General features: G+C 38.1%; 1 protein-coding gene across 2 annotated transcripts in view; it reads left to right on the forward strand.

The window, feature by feature from the left end:
• Nucleotides 1–23,395, forward strand: part of WDR7 (WD repeat domain 7) — a 382,832-nt gene that overhangs the window by 5,828 nt on the left and 353,609 nt on the right. For both annotated transcript variants that reach the window (XM_011949222.1, XM_011949231.1), the window contains exon 2: nucleotides 17,237–17,408. In XM_011949222.1, the coding sequence (XP_011804612.1) occupies nucleotides 17,250–17,408 (159 nt within the window). In that variant the 5' untranslated portion in view covers nucleotides 17,237–17,249. The remainder of the gene's footprint in view (nucleotides 1–17,236; nucleotides 17,409–23,395) is intronic.

The raw sequence follows: 23,395 nt of genomic DNA on the forward strand, positions 1-23,395 counted from the left end.
TTTTTTTTTCTTTTTAACTGTTCTAATGTGTAATGATATCTCAAGGTGGTCTTAATTTGCATTTCCCAAATAGTTAGTGATGTTAAATATCTGCTAGAGGACTTTCTCTTATCTTTGCCCATTTTCAAAATTGGCTCAGCTATTTGTGGATTTTTATTCGTTCCTATGTATTTTAGAGTTAGTTTGAGTTTCTAAAAACAATACCAGTAGAACTTTGACTTACAGATTTATTTTGAGGAAAAGTGATACCTTTATAATATTAGGACATTTTATCTGAGAACGTGGAATGGTCTTTCACTTATGACTTTGAGTAAAATATTTGTAGTTTATAAAAATACTGTGAATGGTATACTATTTTTAAAGTAGATTAGTGCTGATACAAGAAAATGCTGTTGATTTTCATATATTGATAATCTACTTTTGTCTCTTTGTGTTCTACTAGACAGAAATAAAAATTCATAGTGTACGTCTTGAAGTAATTTTAGTGTGTGCAGAGTGAGGCCTGGAACTATGTAGTGCCTTTATTCCTGGGTTTATCTGTTACATCTCCCTGTGACCGTTTTTTAATTTATTGGGACTTTTTTTTGAGATGGAGTCTCACTCAGTTGCCCAGGCTGAAGTGCAGTGGTATGATCTCAGCTCACTGCAACCTCCAACTCCCAAGTTCAAGCGTTTCTCCTGCCTTAGCCTCCCTAGTAGCTGGGATTACAGGTGCCTGCCAGGACACCCGGCTAATTTTTGTATTTTTAGTAGAGATGGGGTTTCATCATGTTGGCCAGGTTGGTCTCAAACTCCTGACCTCAGGTTATCCTCCCGCCTAGACCTCCCAAAGTGCTGGGATTACAGGCATGAGCCACCATGCCTGGCAATTAAATTATGGAGTTAGTGAGGTTTGTAGGTTCTGTTTTCATTTTTGTCCATTTAATTGATGCACCCTTTAAAGAATTAATAGTCTTACATATGTGCATGCCATCGATCATAGGCAAAATGAACTGAAAGCTATGGATAGCTCAGTGAAATCCTATCATCAATAAGAGGACACTTTATGTTCTCACTGATAGGTATTATGATAGTAATGTGAACTTTACATTTTGAACTTCATCCATATGGTTCATTTGTCTTGGTCTGTATCTGATGCTTAAAGCTACTCTGCTGGATACAAAAGAACGTAAACAATTATGTTGGAAGAAGAAATCCTACATCATGACTGCATTCAGAAAGTCCTTTTGGGTCTAACGAAATTTTTACTTCCTTTCCATTAAAGAACATCTATATTATATTCGTTAAGTATTTACTATTTTAAATAAATTTTTTTTTTTTTTCAAAATATGGTGGTGACGTTTCATGAAATTACAGGGTTTTTTTTTGGCTGATGATTACTTGAGTTAGTGGGAGCCATAAAATGTTGGAACAACGAATGTTAGGGCACTGGTCAGTTTAGGGGAGGGAAGATTTCTGAAGTGCTAAGCGTTATTCTGTAGACTTTTTAAAATAGCACATTTCTGGAAATACGTGACTTTGTTTTTTTGTTTTGTTTTGTTTTTGGGACAGAGTCTCACTCTGTCGCCCAGGCTAGAGTGCAGTGGTGCGATCTTGGCTCACTGCGACCTCTACCTCCCCAGTTCAAGCAATTTTTCTGCCTCAGTCTCCCAAGTAACTGGTATTACAGGTGTGCACCATCACACCCGGCTAATTTTTGTATTTTTAATAGAGACGGGGTTTCACCATGTTGGCCTGGCTGGTCTCGAGCTACTGACCTCAAGTGATCTGCCTGCCTTGGCCTCCCAAAGTACTGGAATTAGTCATGAGCCACTGTGCCCAGCCTGGAAATACATGACTTTGAAAATGCAGTCTCCCATTCAGCTTAGCAGTTGCAATTTATGACCCTTCAAGCTCACTGAAGATACTCTTCTAGTTTTTTGCACATCGTGTTTCCCTCTGAATGTTGATAGTTGGTATATGTGAGTGATAACAGACTGATAGAGTGAGCCAGTTACCTTCTGTTTTCACATTCAAGTTTATTTCACATTCAAGCTATTGTCCTTAAAGGCTCTTCTTTTTTTCTAAACTTTTCATATGCAAATAAACAGTATAAGTTTCCATTAGTTGGAACAAAAAATTCACAGGAATGAAATATCATTTCTTTTATTCAGAAAGTCCTTATGGGTCCAAGGAAATCTTTCCTTCCTTTCTATTAAAGAACATATATATTATATTCATGAAGTGTTTACTATTTTAAATAAAATTGGATTTTTTTTTCAAAATATGTTGGTGACGTTTAATGAAATTACAGGGTTTTTTTTGGCTGATGATTATTTGAGTTAGTGGGAGCCATAAAATGTTGGAACAATGACTGTTAGGGCACTGGTCAGTTTAGGGGAGGGAAGATTTCTGAAGTGCTAAGTGTTATTCTGTAGGCTCTTACTTTTTTATGTACCTACTTTTTTTTTTTTTTTTTTTGAGACAGAATCTCTCTCTGTTGCGCAGACTGGAATGCAGGGGCATGATCTTGGCTCACTGCAACCTCCGCTTCCCGGGTTCAAGCAATTCCCCTGCCTCAGCCTCCTGAGTAGCTAAGACTGCAGGCGTGCCCCACTGTGCCCAGCTAATTTTTGTATTTTTTTCTTTTTTTTAGTAGATGGGGTTTCACCATGGTGGCCAGGCTGGTCTTGAACTCCTGACCTTGTGATCTACCTGCCTCAGCCTCCCAAAGTGCTGGGATTACAGGCTTAAGCCACCATGCCCGGCCCACTGTACTTACTTTTAAGTAACAGTGTTATGATTAATTACTAGGCCTTAGTGACTGTAGTAGTGATTATGTCAGCTAATTTGCTTCATAGTTCCTAAGATATATTTTGCTGTGTATATGTCACAATAAACTGAAAGAGGCAGGAGTGTAGGTAAAACCTGTAGCTGGGGAAAAACCAATAACATATGAATAACATTTTGATTAAGGAGACTTGTATTAATTGTTGACATTATTATAGAAGAACTAATTGACAAGAAAGTCCCCTGTGAAATCCAAAACATATAAAATCGAGATATACTTTAATTTGCTGATGGGTACAGTTTTACTTAAGCCAATGCAAACATATTTCATTCCCTAGTTTGTTTATTTATTCAAGTATTTGGATTCCTTCTACGTGGCAGGAATTTTAGGCACTGGGAATACAATAGAGAATAAACCAAACACAAATCTTTACCATCATAGAACATATAGCGGGAGAGGCAGATGATAAATAAATAAGCATATGGTATGTTAAATGATTGTAAGTGTTTTGTTTGAGTGGTGGATTTTGCAATTTATGATGGTCAGGAAACCCTTCACTAAAAAGGTAATATTTTATAGAGATTTGAAGAGGGTGAGGGAGTGTGCCGGAAGGAAGCTGGGGTTGGGGACACTGTTCTGAGGTAAGATTCTGCTTGGTATCTTTGAGCAACACCAATGAATCAGGGCAGATGGAAAAGAGTAAGCAAGGGAGAGAATAACCACCTCACTCATATAGGATAGGCAGTTGTATGTAGAGTTGGTTTTTGCTCTGTGTGAGATAGGAAGCCACTGGAAGATTTTGAGATGTGATCACAGCATGATTTTTTTTTTTTTTTTTAAATAGTATTACTCTATGTGCTGTGTTGAGACTGCAGGAGAGCAAAGATGGAAACAGTGAGACCAGATAGAGGGCTGTTGTGTTATCCCTGGTGGAAGATGCTGATTGTGAACAGGGCTGTTGTAGTGAAAATGTTAAGATGTTGCAGGATTCTGGATACGTACGATATGAAGGTATAGCCAGTGGAGTTTACTGATGGATTGGGATATGGAATGTGTGTGTGTGAGAGAGTAATAGAGTAACTAAAGATGATTCTAGGATTTTGGTCTGTATAGCTGTAAAACTGGAGTTGCCAATAACTGAGATGGGTAGACTGGGAGGGGCGCGATTGAGGAATGATCAGGGGCTCACTTTTGGACATGCCAAGTTTGAGAAACTTACTAGCTATCCAAAAGGAGATGTTGAGTAGGCAGCTGGACATACAGATTTCAATTTCAGAAAAGCGTCTCACACAATAAATTGGGAAACTGTCAGTGTATACAGGTTGAGCATCCCTAATCTGCAATCCAGAATGCTCCAAAATCCAAAACTCTTGAGCATAAACATGACACTCTAAAGAAATGCTCATTGGAGCATTTTGGATTTTGGATTTTTCAGATTAGAGATGCTCAACCTGTAAGTATAATACAAATATCCCCAAATCTGAAAAAGTTCCAAACTCTAAAACACTTCCAATTCCAAGCGTTTCAGATAAGGGATACTTGACCTGTAGATGGTATTTAAAGCAATGAGCTTGATGAGATCATTGAGGGAGTGAGTATTGCCAGAGAAGAGAAGTCTAAGGACTAAGTTCTGGGAATGCCAACATTTAAAGGTAAAAAGAAAAAAACAAAAAAGAAAGAAAGAAAAGAGACTAAAGCTAGAGAAGAAGAAGGAAAGTCAGGAAAAGATGAAGACTTTGAGGCCAGGTAAAGAAGTATTTATTTCAAGGACAGAATATGAACTATGTCAAATATTGTTATTAGGTCAAGTAAGATAAGGATTAGAACTTGATAATGGATTTAACAGTGGGGAGGTCATTGGTGACTGTGTCAAGGGCAGTTCTTTTGTGACAGGCAGAGCAGGAGGAGGGTAATGTTACAAATGAGAAGTTTAACTTGAGACATCACATATTTCCTCAGAGTTTGAAATGGAAATGGAGAGCTGGGTTCCGCTCTAGTCAGTGTGACTTTCATACCTTCAGAGTTGCCCATCTTATTTTAGTGATTCCAAGACTAATGTGACAATTCAGCTTCCAGTTTGGGGAAGCATGTTTGTTTCTTCTTTTTCTGTTTAATTCAATTTATATACAATGAGAAAGTTCAGTGCTCAGTTTAGACTTTTGATGGCAACATAAGGGAAGAAATTGGAATGACTGGAGATGCAAATACGATTAGAGGTGGGTGGCAGGAGAAAGTTGAAGTTGATTCAACCAAATGGAATTTCCTTTAAAAAGTAAGGTCTTGGTGGGCATAATGGGCTTTTAGCTTAATCAGTAACTCTTGAAATTGATGTAGGCTGGTGATGGATGGAGCATAACAGAAGAGTTCAGTCATTCTAATAGCACCTGCAGAAATGTAAAACATGACTTATAGGACTCAAAATCTATGAATCACTTTTAAAATGTGATTTATTTTTGACCAGATAGCTCTGCAGTTCTTCAAACTCTGTCTCTCGTGCACTCAGGGCTGTTTAGCAATAAGAAATAAATGTAGTCTCCTGTTGCCATCTGCTCATTCCACATGTTCCTTTGAAACCGAACACTGGAACTTCCTTTAACCAAGCAGTCCTAAAGTGTCAGGCTCATTGAGAGTACAGTATATTTCTTAACCACCCAAATAAGAAAGTATAATCTTGTCAGCTGCTTAAGTGTTCAGAAGGTTGTGTCCCTTCAGCTCTTAAATTCTGGAAACACTTTGTTATAAAGAAGCAGCTGAGTAGTTTCTTCAGTGTGTTTTTATGACCTAGCTGTTTCATTGTAGTATAATAAACAGAGTCTTCATTATCTGCTTCAGGTTTGTTTTCCAAGTCTTCAATCGATTGGTGGTAAATCCACCAGCACACACACACAAAAAAAACAAAACAAAAAAACAAACAAAAAAAAAACAAAGAACAACAGCAACAACAACAACAAAACATCATCTTAATGATCACATCCTCGTCAAATCATACTGTGATCTTCACTTGAGTACACTCTTTTGACAAATGACATGGGAATGTTCTCTGAGAATTTGAATAAACCTTTATAAACTTCTTCTTTCACTGCAGCTGTGGCAAATACATTTAGCTGTTTAGGGTTTAGTACTTGCTTCTCATATTCCCCACTGGTAGGTGGGTAGCTAAGGCCTATGCCAGTTCATGTGTGCCCATTCTCATGAGAGAAAATTTGAGTTTGTTTTTGTCTGCAAGTCACAGGGGGCCTGCCTGGGACACAAGAAGTACACAGACTGAGAACATATTGTCTATCCTATGAAAACGCCCTGTTGCTAGGATAGAAATACGACTTGCTTTTGCATTTGAGAGCTAGACAAACAGGGTGGAGGAATTAACATTGATCTGATACTAGTTTGTATATAATCTTAACTGTTTTATAGCTTTTAGAAATCATGTGTGCTACTAATATTACATGGGATAGTGTGGAACAGGATGATCTTATCAGAATATCGCCCCATAGGTCATTGATAGTTTCAAAAGGAAAAACAAAAACAGTAGCAGTGAAAATAATCTGGTAGTCACCACCTGAATCAAATGGTCAAAGGTAACATTGTTGCTCATAGGACAATGTGATGTTATATGCTTCCTGAGGTGATGCAGTGTAAAGTGTACATCACCATCTATCGAGTATTCTTGCCAACAGTGTTCGCTTGAGGCAAACGTTGTTAGATCCAATTTTGTTTGTAGTAAAAACAGGTGATGGAGGCACAGATTAAATGATATCATAAAAAACAATCAGAAAAATCTTCAGATGTGGAACATTCTACAAAAAATTGTTTTTTTTTTAAATTAGTATTAAAAAAATAAGGTAGGATTATTCTAGAACTAAAGAGACATAATAGCTTTTTTAGCCTGTTCAGGCTGCCATACAAAATACCACAAACTGAGTGGCTTAAACAACAGCATTTTATTTTCCCACAGTTCTGGAGGCTAGAAGTGCCCCAGATCAAGGTCAGAAGGTTTATTTTCTGTGAGGGCTCTCTTCCTGGCTTGCAGATGGCTGCCCTCTCGCCATGTCCTCAGAGTGGTGGAGAGGGAGAGAGCTTTGGTATCTCTTCCCCTTCTTACAAGGACACCAGCCCTATCACAGTAGCGTCCTGCTCTTGTGACCACATTTAACCTTTATCACCTTCTCACAGGCCTTACCTCCAAATACACAAATACACTAGGGGTTGGGGCTTCAACATATGCATTTTGGGAGGACATATCATTCAGTCCATAACAGCAACCAAATGCAGTGCGTAAAACTTTATTTTGTTTACAGATTTGTGGGGAAAACGTTATAAAAAGCATTTTGTAGATCATTGAAGTAATTTGAATGTGGACTAGTTTGTAGATGCTATTAGAGAATGATTATGGTGTTGATAATAGTGAGTGTGATAATGGTATTGTGTTTATGAGGGAGAATGCCCTTATTTTTAAGTTCTGTCTTTAAAAGCATTTAGGGGTGAATCATCGTGATATGTATATGTTACTTTCAAATGGTTCTACACACACAAAATACATACACATATAGACGCATAGCACAGACTTTTTAAAAGCACACACATATATGCAAAGCATATATACACCACATATATATACAGCATATATACATGCATATATATGCACAGCATATATGTAGATATACCACATTGTCAAGGGAAATATGACAGGATGTTATTTTTTGAGTGATTGTTATACTCTTCTTTGAACTTTTGTATATTTGAAATTTTTCATAATAAAAATTTGGGAGGAATCACAAAGAGAAAGGTGATTTTATTTAATAAGTTTTAAAGGCACATCAAATTAAAAAAAGAAACAAACCAACATGAGGTAACAAGGTTAAGTCTTTGGAATTTTTCTTAGGGCTTTCTAGGCCTTCACGTGTCTGGGTAGAAGAAAGCTGCGAAAACTGGAAGAAGATAATGGGGACAGTCTGCTGTACCAGAAAAAGGGAGAGTGTATTGCAAAAAGTCAGCAACGTCACACTAGCAGTTATAGAATACATGTAAGATAACTGGACTTAGGAAGAATAGATATCAACAATCGATTAATGTCAAAGCACCCTCTTTTCTCACTTCTCTTGTAAGGCATTGCTTGTCTCTGCAATATGGGAGAGCTCTGCCCTGGAGTGTCATTTTAGAAGGATTGTTGACCCCTTCATGTAGTGGGAGATCTTGAGTGTCCTTAAATTACGTCTTTTTGAGGGCCCAGACTAGAGTACATGAGGAAATGGAAGCACCAAGTTAAAGACCACAGATTTCAAAATGCTAATTTTAATGAGAGGGAGAGAGATTGTTAGGGCTGCAAGTAGAGGCCAGTGAAGGTATTTGGATAAAAATAAAAAAATGTAGACATGTTTGAAGGGCAAAGGTTAACTTATAAAATAGATTGAAATGGTAGATGGTGAGAACATAATTAAAGGAGGAAGATTTCTGCAGAGTTCAGGAGGATTTTTTTAAAGACATTTTTCCTCAAGAGTTAAATTTAAGTTGTGCGTGAAACCGTTAATACAGCCCTTGGCACATAGTGAGGGCTCAATAAATGCTAGTTATTGTTTTTCTCTGTTTATTCATTCCATAAATACATATTGACCAGTAGTAAAAGTCAGCGTTTTAGGTGCAGATATGCAGTTTACTTGATAATGCTTAGATAACAAGGGTGCTAGATTTACAGATTTTATCCTTGAGAAACATAGGCTGTACAAATGAATGAGTGTTATGCATCAAGCATTTGGAAGGTGTAGTGAAAATAGGAGAAGCAGGAGTAGTAAATCATGTGGCTTAGGACAGGGCACTCACAGTGGAAGGGGGCTGGCATTTGAAAAGATTATAGGCTAAAGATAAATACTTGTTAAAGTTAAATGTATTTTCAAAACCCCATGTTGTGTGCATATGTACAACTTTAAAACAAAAGAACTTGGTGTGGCTGAGCACGGTGGCTCATGGCTGTAATCCCAGCACTTCGGGAGGCTGAGGCAGGTGGATTACCTAAGGTCGGGAGTTTGAGATCAGCCTGGCCAACATGGCAAAACCCCGTCTCTGCTAAAAATACAAAAATTAATTGCGACTAGCAGCGGGTGCCTGTAATCCCAGCTCCCAGGAGACTGAGGCAGGAGAATCCCTTGAATCTGGGAGGCAGAGGTTGCAGTGAGCCGAGATCGGACCACTGCACTCCAGCCTGGGTGACAAGAGTAAAACTCTGTCTCAAAAAAAAAAAAAAAAAAAAATGAAGAAGAAGAACTTGGTGTAGGTGTATCTAGAGCATTTTATTTAACTATATTATAATGAAAAACACAATGGTGGGGCAAAAAAAAAAAAAAAAAAAGACCCAGGAATTTATCTTGAGAATTCGGAATTCTACTCAGCCCAGTCTCTTCTTCCTATTCTTCCTCTTAAAAGGCAGTCATTGATTTTTTTTGTTCGATATCATTCCAGAATTATTCAAAGTGTGTGTGTACCCACTGTATATTTTGGTGTTTGTTTTATTTCTCATATTGCAGTGTTCCATTATAAAGTTTTATCATAATTTATTTAACTAATCCCTCATTTGTGGACACTGAAGTTCTTTCCAGGTACCCTTTAAAAATTATAGACATTTTCAAACATATAAAAGTAGAAAGAACAGTATAATGCACACTCTTGCGCTAAAAAGACCTTCAATACTTACTTTCACAGTTTGAGTTCCCTGGCAAGCAGACTCTGAGATGGAGACTCAGGCTTATTAGGGAGTACTCTTGGGATCAACACCCAGGGAAAGGAAATAGCTTTGGCCCTGGGTTAAAGTTTGGTTGTGATGAGTCTCGGAGGAGTCTCAGTTGACCCTGGGGGAAGTTCTGAAGATGGGATGACCCTTCAGAGATATCCTGAATTCTGAGGGGGTCTGGCCTTTATAGTTCCATATTGATCTGTCACTGGATGTGAGCTGTCCCATGGGAAGGGTACAAGAGCTTGGATAAGCCATCTCTCTTGGGCTGAGGCAATCCTTAGTGGTGCTGATAACCTGAGCCTGTCTGCTGGGAACTCTCTCAGCAGTTGAGTCCTTCTTTCCCGAAGGAAGATTTGGGCACATAGCATCCATCATACTTGTGATACTATTTCATCTTCATTCCTTCTTTTTTCTTTTTGAGGCGCAGTTTCGCTCTTATTGCCCAGGCTGGAGTGCAATGGCACGATCTCAGCTCACTGCAACCTCCGCCTTCCAGGTTCAAGCGATTCACCTGCCTCAGCCTCCCTAGTAGCTGGGATTACAGGCATGCGCCACCATGCCTGGCTAGTTTTTTATTTTTGATAGAAACGGGGTTTCTCCGTGTTGGTCAGGCTGGTCTCAAACTCCCAACCTCAGGTGATCCACCCACCTCAGCCTTCCAAAGTGCAGGAATTACTGACATCAGCCACCATGCCCGGCCTCACTTTCATTCCTTCTAATGCCTCTTAGCCCATATTCTCTTCCCTCTCCCAGAGCCACTGATCACAGACATCATATGATTTCATCTGTAAACACTGCAGTACCATTTATCTTCTAATGAGTACTATGTTTTGGCAAAATCTTGATTAACCAGAATGCCTGGATAATGAAGCTTTCTGATAAATGGAATTTTGTGGTAAATGAAGACCATATAGGATAGTGAAAAGTGTTTCATTAGGACCCAGGAGATCTGTGTTTGCCTTTGAGCTCTGAGATCAATTTGCTGTGTGATCTGGAGAGAGTTGCTAACAGACCTAAATATCCACCCAAATATAAAATCCCCAGGATGGTAAGCAGCTATACTCTCCATTCTAGATTGGGAAACCAGGCTATTTTTTTTTTTTTTTTGTCAATTCTAAACCTTTCTTTTTTAAATGCTTAAATATAAAAAATAAAAGTGAAACAGCAGGAGACAGAGCGCTATTTCATAAACTTTCAAAATGGCTTGGTTTGGCAAAAGCTCATTGCCTTTTTACCATTCACATAGAACAGTTTTTGTTGAGGTCTCTGGTATCATTTTATGAAAATACTTTCTGAGTTACAATTTTTTAGAGACCAGATTCCTCTTTAGCATCATTGCTCTCACTTTCCTTCCTCCGCCTCACTGTTCTTCCCTCCTACCCCTTTCCTTACCACCCAGTTTGGAAAGCAATAGTCTTCTTGCCTGTGGCCTTACGTATTTCACCAGCTCCCATGACTTATTGTTCTTCCTCTGTAATATTTGCTATTTTTTTTCAGTACTCTAATTTTAGCTAAGCTTCTTAGCACCCAGACTTATTGCAGTAGCATCATTATTTGTTTTCTCCCTCTTTAGTTGTTTCTCTGTGTTAATCCAACCTTCATACTATCTCAAAAAGTTTGAGCATGTTGCTTCTCTGTGTAGATATCTGCTTATTGGACCATTAAGTCTCTTTACAATGTGGCCCAACTGAAGATCAGTGTGGAACCTTTTATTTTCTCTCATCCCCAAACCTAGGGTTAATAAATTATGGTTAAGCATAGAATAATGTATCTTCCATGTTGGAATCTAAATTATCGATACTTCCCTAGGCATCAGTATTGTAGTATTAATGCCCATCCTTTACTTAGAAAGCGTTCAGTATTTAAAACTGCTTTTTCTTTTCTTTTATCCTCAAAGTACCTTTGTGCGAAACTTGTATCAGAATCCATGTTGCGTCCTGATCACCTTGGTGTGTTGAATATCAAGTCTTATCTATTACATCTTTAAAGTAGCTCTCCTGTTAGTATTATTAGTACTATTCTCACCACACATACCCTTCACCATTTGTTTATTAAAGATGTCCTATGTGGTAGATGCTGTGCTAAGCATCATTTGGTAGTGAGTACACAGAGTGTGCATCTTGTAACCAGGGAGCTTGAAAGAGTAGTGGTGGAGAGTGCCGTTAACAGAGACGCCCCAGAAATAAGTAATGAGAGATTGTGATAAATTTAGGCACCACCATTTCTCTCCTGCAGAACTTCAATAGCCTCATTGGTCTTCAGGTCCTCAGTTTTATCCCTCTCTATTATATCACAGCTAGAGTGATCTTTCTGAAAAGCAATGTCAGATTTAAAACACTTCACCTGCTTCCTTTTGCTGTCAAATTAAAGTCCAAACTCTTGAAAATGTCTTACCAATAAGCCCCTTGTGATCTGATGCGTGTTGGCAGTTGGTTGTTTTTTCACCATTCTGCCTTTTTACTCTAAATGTCAGCCCTACTATTTACTGTTCAGAAAGAGTTGAGATTATAATTATACCTCTGGCCCTTTGAACATGTGATTATACCTGAGCCTATTCCGGTTAATTCCTACTCATTCTAGTCATCATTTCTTCTAGGAATCCTTGGACCCACTGAAGTCTAGGTTAGGGAATCTGTCTTTTGTGTTTCCGTGTGACTTGAGACTTTTCTCATGCTCTGTGGTAATTGTTTACATGTATGTAAACCCCACTGGATAGTTGAATTGTCTATTTTATTAATTGTTGTAATACCTATACCTACCATGGTATTGACATGAACTGGAAACCTGAGAAATGCTGCTCTAAAATGTTTACTAATTATTAGGAGTTTGAAATTTTATTTGAAAGCCATTTTAGTTTTGGGATGGAAGTTGGTAGTATTATTTCTAATAAAGTAATACAGAGCTAAATTGTTGTATTTGCATTGCACAATTTGAATTGTGTTTGACAAGCATACACAGTAATACTTTTATACTTTGGCAGAAAGTCAATGAAAGGTATTAACCCGTTGGAAAGTCCAACTTTATTGAATATTAAGTGCTGGAAGAAACCTGTAGATGTATAAGCAGAATGTGAAGAAGTAGAAAAATCTGTGTGTGTGTTTTTTAAAAAATAATCTTTACTGAGCATCTGCCATGTGCTAGGTATGGTACTAGTTGCATTACATATATGGCCTCTTGATCTTTATGACATCTTTCTGAGAGGAGGAGAATATTGTTATCTGTCTTTTACAGATGGGGAAACTGAGACCTCTAGATAGCTTTGTCAAGATCACATAGAAGGGCCAGGATTTGAATACAGGTCTTCTGATTGTAGGCCTACTGTTATTTCAGTTGTTATTTTTGTTGCTCTTGTTGACTGGAGTCCAGCATTTTAAGTTATTTCTATACAGAGCTGAGAAATAGGTGAAATTAGGGGAAATAAAGCAATACCTGAAATCAATCAAAAGAGATGACTGAAATTTTATCTCTAAAATGCCTGTTTCCTTATGATTCGATTTGTTGACTTAGAAATGATTCAGTATTAATTTTAATAACTTGGTGACAAAACTAAGCCTCAGAAATGAGTATCATCAAAGACTGCATAATTAGTGACAAAGTGAGAAGTAGAATCTAGAACTACTGATATTTGTTGACTCCAGAGCTTTTATCTTTTAAACATTTCAATTGAATAAACAGTCTCTAAATGTAACTTAAGCCAGATTTTGATACAAACATAAATGAAAACTCAATGTTCCTAGTATTATTTTGTTTTTAGAAGCATCTAGTCTAAGAACATATCAATTTGTAAGATCATGTTGAAATTTGAAAGCGTATGCCCTCAATGTATTAGTTGCAAAATCTGAATATATTGTATATATAATATTTTGGAGAAATAGTAAGGTAATTTTATTTTAGGGTTTCTATTAATACCATAACAGATTATTCTAGTCATTTGTTCAATCACTTTTGCTTTTGGCATTTTCCATAAAAATAGAATTTTTTTTATCCCAATAAATCCTGTCCTGTGACTTGCTTACTTCCACTTAATATAAAGCTTTTTGGAATGTATTTAACTTTTTTGCTGCAATAGGTGATAATGTTGGCAACGTTAAACATGGATTATTAACTAACACATAGACTGGTTGAATGGTGATGACTGAAAAACTGCATGCTCTGGATTTACATTGCCCTTTTTTCTCCTTGAAAAACTTCCTTGTGTTGGTAGTTTAGTGTGTCTTGGCTCATCCGTTATTCATTTTAAAGAAATTCAAACTTAGATTCTTGTGATCTACCTGATTAAATGGTTAGGTCCTGGCTAACTTGCCCATTTTTGTTTTGTTTTGTTTTGTTTTTGTTTTGATCCATTGCTTAGAATTAGGTTTATGTGGTTGCCAATTCACTGGTAGTCTTTCCTAGAAGCCTTTGATAGTCATATACTGTTCTATCATCATAAGCCATGTTATCCTCTATTTCACATTATTTCATTAGTGCTTCTGGTGGCTTTTCTAAAGTTTCATTTTTATTAGGTTTTTAAGGTATTAGAAAAAAAATGTTTTGGGGCATTTAGTACCCTATATTCCATAGTCCTGAGTCTGTTTACATTCTCTTTAAGCCAGGGAGTATGTACTGAGTACGAGTTGCCAAGCAGCTAGAGAAATGGTGTTCTTTCCAGATCTCAGCACGTTGTATTCCGTGTTTAGTACTTATTTACTTGAGATAAATCTTTGGTGATATAATTTATTATTTTATTTTATTTTTGAGACGAAGTGTCGCTCTGTCACCAGGCTGGAGTGCAGTGGCACGATCTCAGCTCACTGCAACCTCTGCCTCTGGGGTTCAATCGATTCTCCTGCCTTAACCTCCCAAGTAGCTGGGACTACAGGTGCCTACCACCACGCCCGGCTAATTTTTGTATTTTTAGCGGAGACGGGGTTTCACCATGTTGGCCAGGATGTTTCAATTTCTTGACCTCATGATCTACCTGCCCCAGCCTCCCAAAGTACTGGGATTACAGGCGTGAACTACCACACCCAGCTAGTGATATAAGTTAAAACTGAGTGTTGTCACCATGGAAAATTAACTCCTTCCAGATTCTCTTTTTTGAGAAAGTCATCATTGAATATATCATTCAGCCAGGAATATGATATTCCAAATTTATTAAAATTGGTTCTGTGCTTCTTTTTCTTTTCTTTTCTAGTTTTTTTTTTTTTTTTGAGACAGGGTCTCACTCTGTTACCCAGGCTGGAGTGCAGTGGCACAATCTTGGCACACTGTAGCCTCCACCTCCTGGTCTCAGATGAGACTTCCACCTCAGCCTCCCAAGTAACTGGGACTACAGGAGTGCACCACCATGCCTGGCTAATTTTTGTATTTTTTGTAGAGATGGCTGGTCTTGAACTCCAGAGCTCAAGCAATCCACCTGTCTCTACCTCCCCTCCTGCTTGGATTACAGGCGTGCACCACCAAACCCAGCCTAGTTTTATTTTCTAATGTCAAATAGGAATATGGAAATAATTGTTAGTGTCATGGTAGTTTATGAAACTGGCATGACACAAATAGGGTTTTACTAACAAGAAGTGGACTTCTGATTTTTTTTTTTTAAATGTATACCCCTTGTAGCAAAAGAGATGAAGTTTTTGGGGAAGCAAAGTGTTGAAAATTATTGCTTCTAACAACAAAAAAAGATGTAATATAGATTGTTTTTAGTAAGCATTCCAGTGTCATTCAGTTTTTTACTTGCCTCATTTTATTTCTTTAATTAATTATTTTATTATTATTATTATTATTATTATTATTATTATTTTTGAGACAGAATCTCACTCTGTTGCCCAGGCTGGAGTGCAGTGGCACGATCTTGGCTCACTGCAACCTCTACCTCCTGAGTTCAAGCGATTCTCCTGCCTCAGCCTTCCAAGTAGCTGGGATTTCAGGCATGTGTCACCATGTCTGGCTAATTTGTGTATTTTTACCAGAAATGGGGTTTCACCAAGTTGGCCAGTCTGATCTTGTACTCTTGACCTCAAGTGATCTGCCAACCTTGGTCTCCTAAGGTGCTGGGATTACAGATGTGAGCCACTGCACCTGGCCGTTGCCTCATTTTATCTTTAATGATTATAACTTTTGATTGGCCATCTCTCAGGCTATAGGTGACCCCTAGTATCTAATGAGATCTATCAGAGTCCTCTCTTCTATGCAGCTTTCTTTGACTATTCCAGTCTTCTTTTTCTAACTTCTCTGAACTCCTGTTGTCTAGGTCTTTAACCACAGTTTTTACCTCCTAAATATTGTTTTGCCAATTAGATTTTAATTTTGTTGTATTAAGGAATACTTCCTCAAATGTGCTCTCCCGCAAGAAACTCCAGTATGCTCTGGTTAATTGATTAGTATCTCAAATTTAAATCCCTTCACCAGAAGCTACATTTTTTTCTTTAATGGAGAAATGAGTTTACAAAGACATTCTTTTCTTCCCTCAAGGTTCAGAGTTTATGACAAAAGACATTCATGACCTTCAGGCATAACAGGTTTGGAGTAAATGTGGTTGAATGGGTTTCTCACTGAGCAATTTTTTTTTTTTTTTTTGAGACAAAGCTTCATACTTGTTGCCCAGGCTGGAGTGCAATGGTGCAATCTTGGCTCACTGCAACTTCTTCCTTCCGGGTTCAAGTCTCCCAAATAGCTGGGATTACAGGCACCCGCCACCATGCCCTGGCTAATTTTTGTATTTTTAGTAGAGATGGGGTTTCACCATATTGGCTAGGCTGGTCTTGAACTCCTGACTCAGGTGATCCACCCACCCTGGCCTCCCAAAGTGCTGGGATTACAGGCGTGAACCACTGTGCCCGGCCGTGAACAACGTTTTGAAAATGTTTAGCACAGTGTGAAACAGGACTGAGTTTTTCTTTGGCCTTGGTATTTATTACTGTTTTGGAGACCTCATTTGTCATCAGTAGCCTAGCAGATTAAGAAAGACCACAGGTTCTGAAGTCAGGCCGCCTGCGTTCTGATCTGGGCTCCATCACTTGTCACTTTGTGCCTCGGTGTCTTTGTCTATGAAAAAGGAATGATAATAGTGTTTACCTACTGATTTGTTGTAAGGATTAGTTGAGTTATATATGTACTTATATTTATACACACACACACAATGTTCAGAAAAATTTCTGGGACTTGAAAAGTTCTTCGTAATTATTTTCTAGTGGTAGTGGTACAGTACAGTCTGTGTGTACCAGACTTTCTGAGAACAGTTTGACCTGTCTTTTTTAATGGAGGCATACGGCTTGGGATCTGAAGGTCAGGATTTGTATTTGAGTTTTATGACTTGCTAGTTCCGTGTCCTAGGGCAGGTCATGTTTATGCCTCAGTTTCTAGTCGGCCAACCTCAAAAGGCTGTTTTGAGAATCAAAATGGAATAGTATACATAAAAGTGCTTTGTAAACTGTGAAGTCCTAGGTAAATATGAGGTATTGAAGTCATTGGCCTTTCATTAGTAAATTTTAAAAACTGCAAATGCCTGGGGTAAAGACCTGTTTATTATTATTTTGTTGTTTCTTTCTTTTCGCAGGTGTTGATTGTATATTATTTTGTAAGCACCTGAATCTAGAGTTATGATAAACTAGTTATTTTTTTTGAAAATAATAAATATTTAAGTAGCTGCAATTTACTCCTAGAAATATATGATAATTTTCAAATTGTTGGTTTTATAACAAAAATATATAACATGTTTTTGAGAGAAATGTTGTAATATCTGACAATTTTTGTAACATTCTCAGGTTTGAAAACACAATGGCAGGAAACAGCCTTGTTCTACCCATTGTTCTTTGGGGCCGAAAAGCGCCCACACATTGCATCTCAGCTGTGCTTTTAACAGATGATGGGGCCACAATCATAACAGGATGCCACGATGGACAAATATGTCTCTGGGATCTTTCAGTAGAACTGGAAGTGAGTATTTGAAATGCCTATTGTACATTTTAGATATAAAAATCTACTTATTAGAAGATAATATAGTCCCTGAATGATGCTTTTGGGCCCACAATAGATTTTTCTGAAAAATGTGTTTTGACTAAAACTAGTAGAATACAGATTCGTTATTTACACTATTCATCAGAGTTGACTTCTGAGGACTTTTGGCCGTTTTTCAATTGTAATATCTACCCTAGTGACTTACTGTTTGTTACATTTAAGATTTTTCAAATGATTATGACCCATACTGAAGGAGGTTTTCCAAAGAGGTTTTAGAAAATTTAAAACACTTAAACCTTCTATGGTAAATGCCTTGAAGAGGGCAGAACTTTTTACAAAGTATAGGTTTTGTTATATTGATTTTTGAAATGACTGTGCCTTTATTGTCATCCCTTGCTACTATGGAGTGCTTAGCATGCTCTGCTTCCAGGGCTCTCAGTGGACACAGCTAGGGAAATAGGAGTTGGGGACACACACACACACACGTTCTCACTGATACATCTAATTCCAACATAGCACCACAGCATTTATCCTACTTTTCTCCTTTCCATATTTGTAACTCCTTTCTCTGACAACTCTTTCCGGGAATTTGTTGTCAAGGGAAAAAGAGAAAATGGAGTGGTAACTGGTATGGAATGTGGGGTCAAGAAAGATGATTTTTTAAATTAATTTTTTGGATAATAGCCTTTTTGGGATATAATTCACATACTACACAATTAATCTGTTTCAAATGCACGTTTTGATGTTTCTTAGTATGTTCATAAAGTTGTGCAGCCACTACCAAGGTCAATTTTAGAACATTTTCATCACTTCCAAAACAAATCCTGTACCCTTTAAATGTCCCTCCTGGGCCAGGCATGGTGGCTCACACCTGTAATCCCAGGTTTTTTCACTTTCTTGATTGTGTTCTTTGAAGCACAAAATATTTTAAGTTTGATAAAGTTCAGTTTATCTCTTTTTCCTTTGTTTGCCTGTGTTTTTGTTGTCATATCTAAGAAACCATTGCTAAATCTAAGGTCATGAAGATTTATCCCTGTGTTTTTTTCTAAGAATTTTATATACTAGTTTTACCTCTTACATTTAGGTCTTCGATCCATATTAGTTAATTTTTCTGTTAATTAACTAATATACTAATTCTGTTAGTTAACTAATTAATATTAGTTAATTAGTTAATTTCTTGACTTCATTCTTTTACGTGTGGCTATCAAATTATCCTAGCACTATTTGTCAGAAGGACTACTTGTTCTCCATTGCATGCTGTTGGATTCTTAAAAATCAATTGACCATAAATGTCATGGGTTTCTATCTGGACTCTCAATTCTATTTTATGGTTCTGTGTGTGTGTTCTTGTCCATATCCTCTAGATGTCTGTACTCACTGTCCTAATTACTGTTGTTTTATATGCCCACTGTCTTAATTACTATTTTATATTAAGTTTTGAAATCCAGATATGTGAGTCCTCCAGTATTGCTCTTCTTTTTCAAGATTGTTTCGGTGGGATCCCGTGAATTCCCGTATGAATTTTAGAATCAGCTTGTCAATTTCTACGAAGAAGTCAGTTGGGGCTTTAATAGGGAATATGTTGACTCAGCAGATCAGTTTGGAGAGTATTGCTATTTTAACAATATCCAGTTTTGCTGACCCACGAACATTGAATGCATTTCATTTATTTAGATCTTTAGTTTTTTTACAGCGATATTTTGTAGTTTTCAGAATATAAGGTTTGTATTACTTTTATTAAATTTATTTCAAATAATTTTATTTTTTGAATCTATTAGATATAGAATTGTTCAATTTATTTTCTTTTCAGATTTTTCATTGCTGGTGTATAGAAATACATTTGAGTTTGTTCATCTTGTATCTTATAACCTTATTGGACTTATTACTTCTAATAGTTTTTAGTAGATCCTTTAGGAATTTCTGCATACAAGATAATGTCATTCTTGAATAGAGATAGTTCTACTTTTTGCTTTCCAGTTGGGATGCCTTTTATTTCATTTTTTTTGCCTAACATTCCTGGATGGCACCTCCATAACAATGTTGAATAGAAGTGGCAAGAGTGAACATCCTTGTTTCATTCCTAATCTTAGCAGAGGGAAAACATCTAGTCTTTCACTTTTATTTTTATTATTATTATTTTTGTTGTTGAGATAAGGTCTCACTCTGTTGCCCAGGCTGGGGTGCAATGATAGCTTACTGCAGCCGTGATCTCCCAGGTTCAAGTGATCCTCCTGCCTCAGCCTCTCGAGTAGCTGAGTCTACAGGTGCACACCACTACACCCAGCTATTACTGTATTGGGGCCTATCTCTCTTGTTAGCTCTAATAATATTTGCTTTATATATTTGGGTGCTCTGGTGCTGGGTGCATATATATTTAAAATTGTTGTACCCTCCTTCTGAATTGACTCCTTTATCATTATATAGTGACCTTCTTTGTCTCTTCTGACAGTTTTTGTCTTGAAGTCCTATTTTGTCTGATATAAGTGTACCTATTCCTGCTTTTCTTTGGTTTCCATTGGCATGGAATATCTTTTTTCATCCCTTTATTTTCAGTCTATGTGTGTTTTTATAGGTGAAGTGTGTTTCTTGTAGGCAAGAGATCATTGGGTCTTGATTTTTCATCCATTCAGCCGCTCTGTCTTTTGATCGGAGAGGTTAGTTCATTTACGTTCAGTGTTGTTATTGGTAAGTCCTTGTTATTTTAGCTAAGTAAGGATTTATTTCTGCTATTTTTTTTTTTTTTTTTTTGCTTTCTTGTTTTTGTTCTTTATTTCCTTCAGGTCTTCCTTTTCAGTGATGGTGATTTACTCTGGTGATACGATTTATTTTCTTGCTTTTTATTTTTTGTGTATCCATTGTATGTTTTTTGATTTGAGATTACCATGAGGCTTGCAGATACTATCTTATAACCCATTATTTTAAGCTGATAATAACTTAACGGTATTTGCATAAACACAAACAAACAAGGACAACTAATAAAGACTCCTTAACTACTAACTACTAACAAACAAGGACAACTAATAAAGACTCCTTAACAACTAATAAAGACACCTTAACTTCCTCCCCTAGCTTTTTAACTTTTTATTTATTTTTTTTTTGGGGAGACAGGGTCCCACTCTCACCCAAGCTGGAGTGTAGTGGCATGACCTTGGCTCCCTGCAACCTTGTCTTCCTGGGCTCAAGCAGTCCTGCCACCTCAGCCTCCCGAGTATCTGGGACTACAGGTCCCTGTCACTATATCCGGCCAAGTGCTGGAATTACAGGCATGAGCCAGGGGCCTGGCAGCTTTTTAACTTTTTATTGTTACTACTTATATCTTATGGTACTGTCTTGTGTCTTGAAACATTGTAGTTATTTTTGATTGTTTCATTTACTCTTTCTACTTAAGAGTAGTTTACACAACATAGTTACAGTGTTGCAATATTCTGTGTTTTTCTGTGTACTTACTATTACTGGTGAGTTTGTACCTTCAGATGCTCACTGACATCCTTTTCTTTCTGACTAAAGTACTCCCTTTAGCATTTCTTGTAGGATAGGTCCAGGACTGATGAAATCCCTCAGCTTTTGTTTGTCTAGAAAGTCTTTATTTCTCTTTCATGCTTGAGGGATATTTTTTGCTGGATTTACTATTCTTTCCTTTGGTACTTTAAATATGTCATGCCACTCTCCTCTGGCCTGTAAGATTTCCACTGAAAAGTCTGGTTCCAGACATGTTGGAGCTCCATTGTTTGTTTGTTTTAAGACAGAGTCTTTCTCTGTTGCCCAGGCTGAAGTGCAGTGGTGTGATCTCAACTTACTGCAACCTCTGCCTCCTGGGTTCCAGCAATTCCTGTGCCTCAGCCTCCCAAGTAGCTGTCACTACAGATGTGTGCCACCATACCTGGCTAATTTTTGTATTTTTAGTAGATGTGAGGTTTTGCCATTTTGCCCAGGCTGGTCTCAAACTCCTGGCCTCAAGTGATTCATCGACCTCGGGCCTCGCAGAGTGCTGAGATTTTAGGCATGAGCCACTGTGCCTGGCCCAGTGTATGTTGTGTGTTTTCTCTTGTTGCTTTAAGGATTCTTTCTTTATCCTTGACCTTTGGGAGTTTGATTATTAAATACCATGAGGTAGTCATCTTTGGGTTAAATTTGCTTGATGTTCTATAAGTACTTGGATATTTATATCTTTCTCTAGATTTGGGAATTCTTTGTTATTATTCCTTTGCGTAAACTTTCTACCCCATCTCCTTCTCTGCCTCCTCTTTATGACCAGTAACTCATAGATTTGCCCTTTTAAAGCTATTTTTCTAGATCCTGTAGGCATGCTTCATTCCTTTTTAGTCTTTTTTCTTTTGTTTCCTTTGTGTGTTTTCACATAGGCCGTCTTCAAGCTATTTCTTTTCTCTGCTTGATCAATTCTGCTATTAAAAGACTCTGATGTGGCTGGGCATCGTGGCTCACTCCTGTAATTCCAGCACTTTGGGAGGCCGAGGCAGGTGGATCACAAGGTCGGGAGATTGAGACTATCCTGGCTAACATGGTGAAACCCCATCTCTACTAAAAATACAAAACATTAGCCAGGCGTGGCAGCGTGCACCTGTAGTCCCAGCTACTTGGGAGACTGAGGCAGGAGAATGGCATGAACCGAGGAGGCGGAGCTTGCAGTGAGCCAAGATTGCACCACTGCACTCCAGCCTGGGCGACAGAGCGAGACTCTGTCTCAAAAAAAAGACTCTGATATATTCTTCAGTATGCCAATTGCATTTTCAGCTTCAGAATTTCTGCCAGATTCTTTTTTATTATTTCAATCTCTTTCTTAAATTTATCTGATAGAACTCTGAATTCTTTCTCTGTGTTATCTTGAATTTCTTTGAGTTTTCTCAAAACAGAATTCAAACCCTATTTTGAATTATCTGTCTGAACGGTCACATATTTGTTTCTCCAGGATTGGTCCCTGTTGCCTTATTTCATTCATTTGATGAGGTCATGTTTTCCTGGATTGTCTTGACATTTATTGATGTTTGTCTTGTCTGGCCATGGAAGAATTAAATATTTATTGTATTCTTCACTGTCTGGACTTGTTTGTACCTGTCCTTCTTGGGAAGGCTTTCCAGATATTCGAAAGGACATGAGTGTTGTGTTCTAAGCTGTATCTGCTTTAGGGGAGCCCCAAGCCCAGTACCACAGTGGGTTTTTTTTTTCTTTTTTCTTTTTTTTTGAGATGGAGTCTCACTCTGTCACCCAGGCTGGAGTGCAGTGGAGCAATCTCAGCTCACTGCAACCTTTGCCTCCAGGGTTCAAGTGATCCTCCTGCCTTAGCCTCCTGAGTAGCTGGGAATACAGGCGCCTACCACCACGCCTGGCTAATTTTTGTATTTTTAGTAGAGATGAGGTTTCGCCATGTTGGTCAGGCTGGTCTTGAACTCCTGACCTCAGGATCTGCCCACCTCAGCCTCACAAAGTGCTGGGATCACAGACGTGAGCCACTACGCCCAGCAGCATTGTGGTTCTTGCAGACGCGTAGAGATACCGCCTTGATGGTCTTGGACAAGATTTGGGACAATTCCCTGGCTTACCAGGCAGAGGCTGTTCTCTTTTCATCCTTTCCCCCAAACAAATGGAGTCTTTCTCTCTGTTTTGAACCATTTGGACCAGGGGGTGGAATGACACAATCACCCCTGTGGCCACCTTCACTAGTACCCTGCTGGGTCAGCCCTGAAGCCAGCATAGCACTGGGTTTTGCTTGAGGCCTGTTGTAACCACTCCCGACTACTGCCTATGTTTGTTTAAGGCCCTGGGTCTCTACAGTCAGCCAGTAGCGAAGCCAGCCAGGCCTGTGTCCTTCCTTTCAGGGCTAGAAGTTCTCCCAGGTAGCTCCAGCAGTGCTGTGCAAGAGCCAGAGGCTAGAATAAAAAACCTTAGCAGTCTACCCACTCTTCTATTGCACTGTGGCTAAGCTGGCACCCAAATAAGAGGTTAATTTT

Source organism: Colobus angolensis, unplaced genomic scaffold (assembly GCF_000951035.1).
Source record: "Colobus angolensis palliatus isolate OR3802 unplaced genomic scaffold, Cang.pa_1.0 Scaffold108, whole genome shotgun sequence".
In the NCBI taxonomy this organism is placed as follows: domain Eukaryota; kingdom Metazoa; phylum Chordata; class Mammalia; order Primates; family Cercopithecidae; genus Colobus; species Colobus angolensis.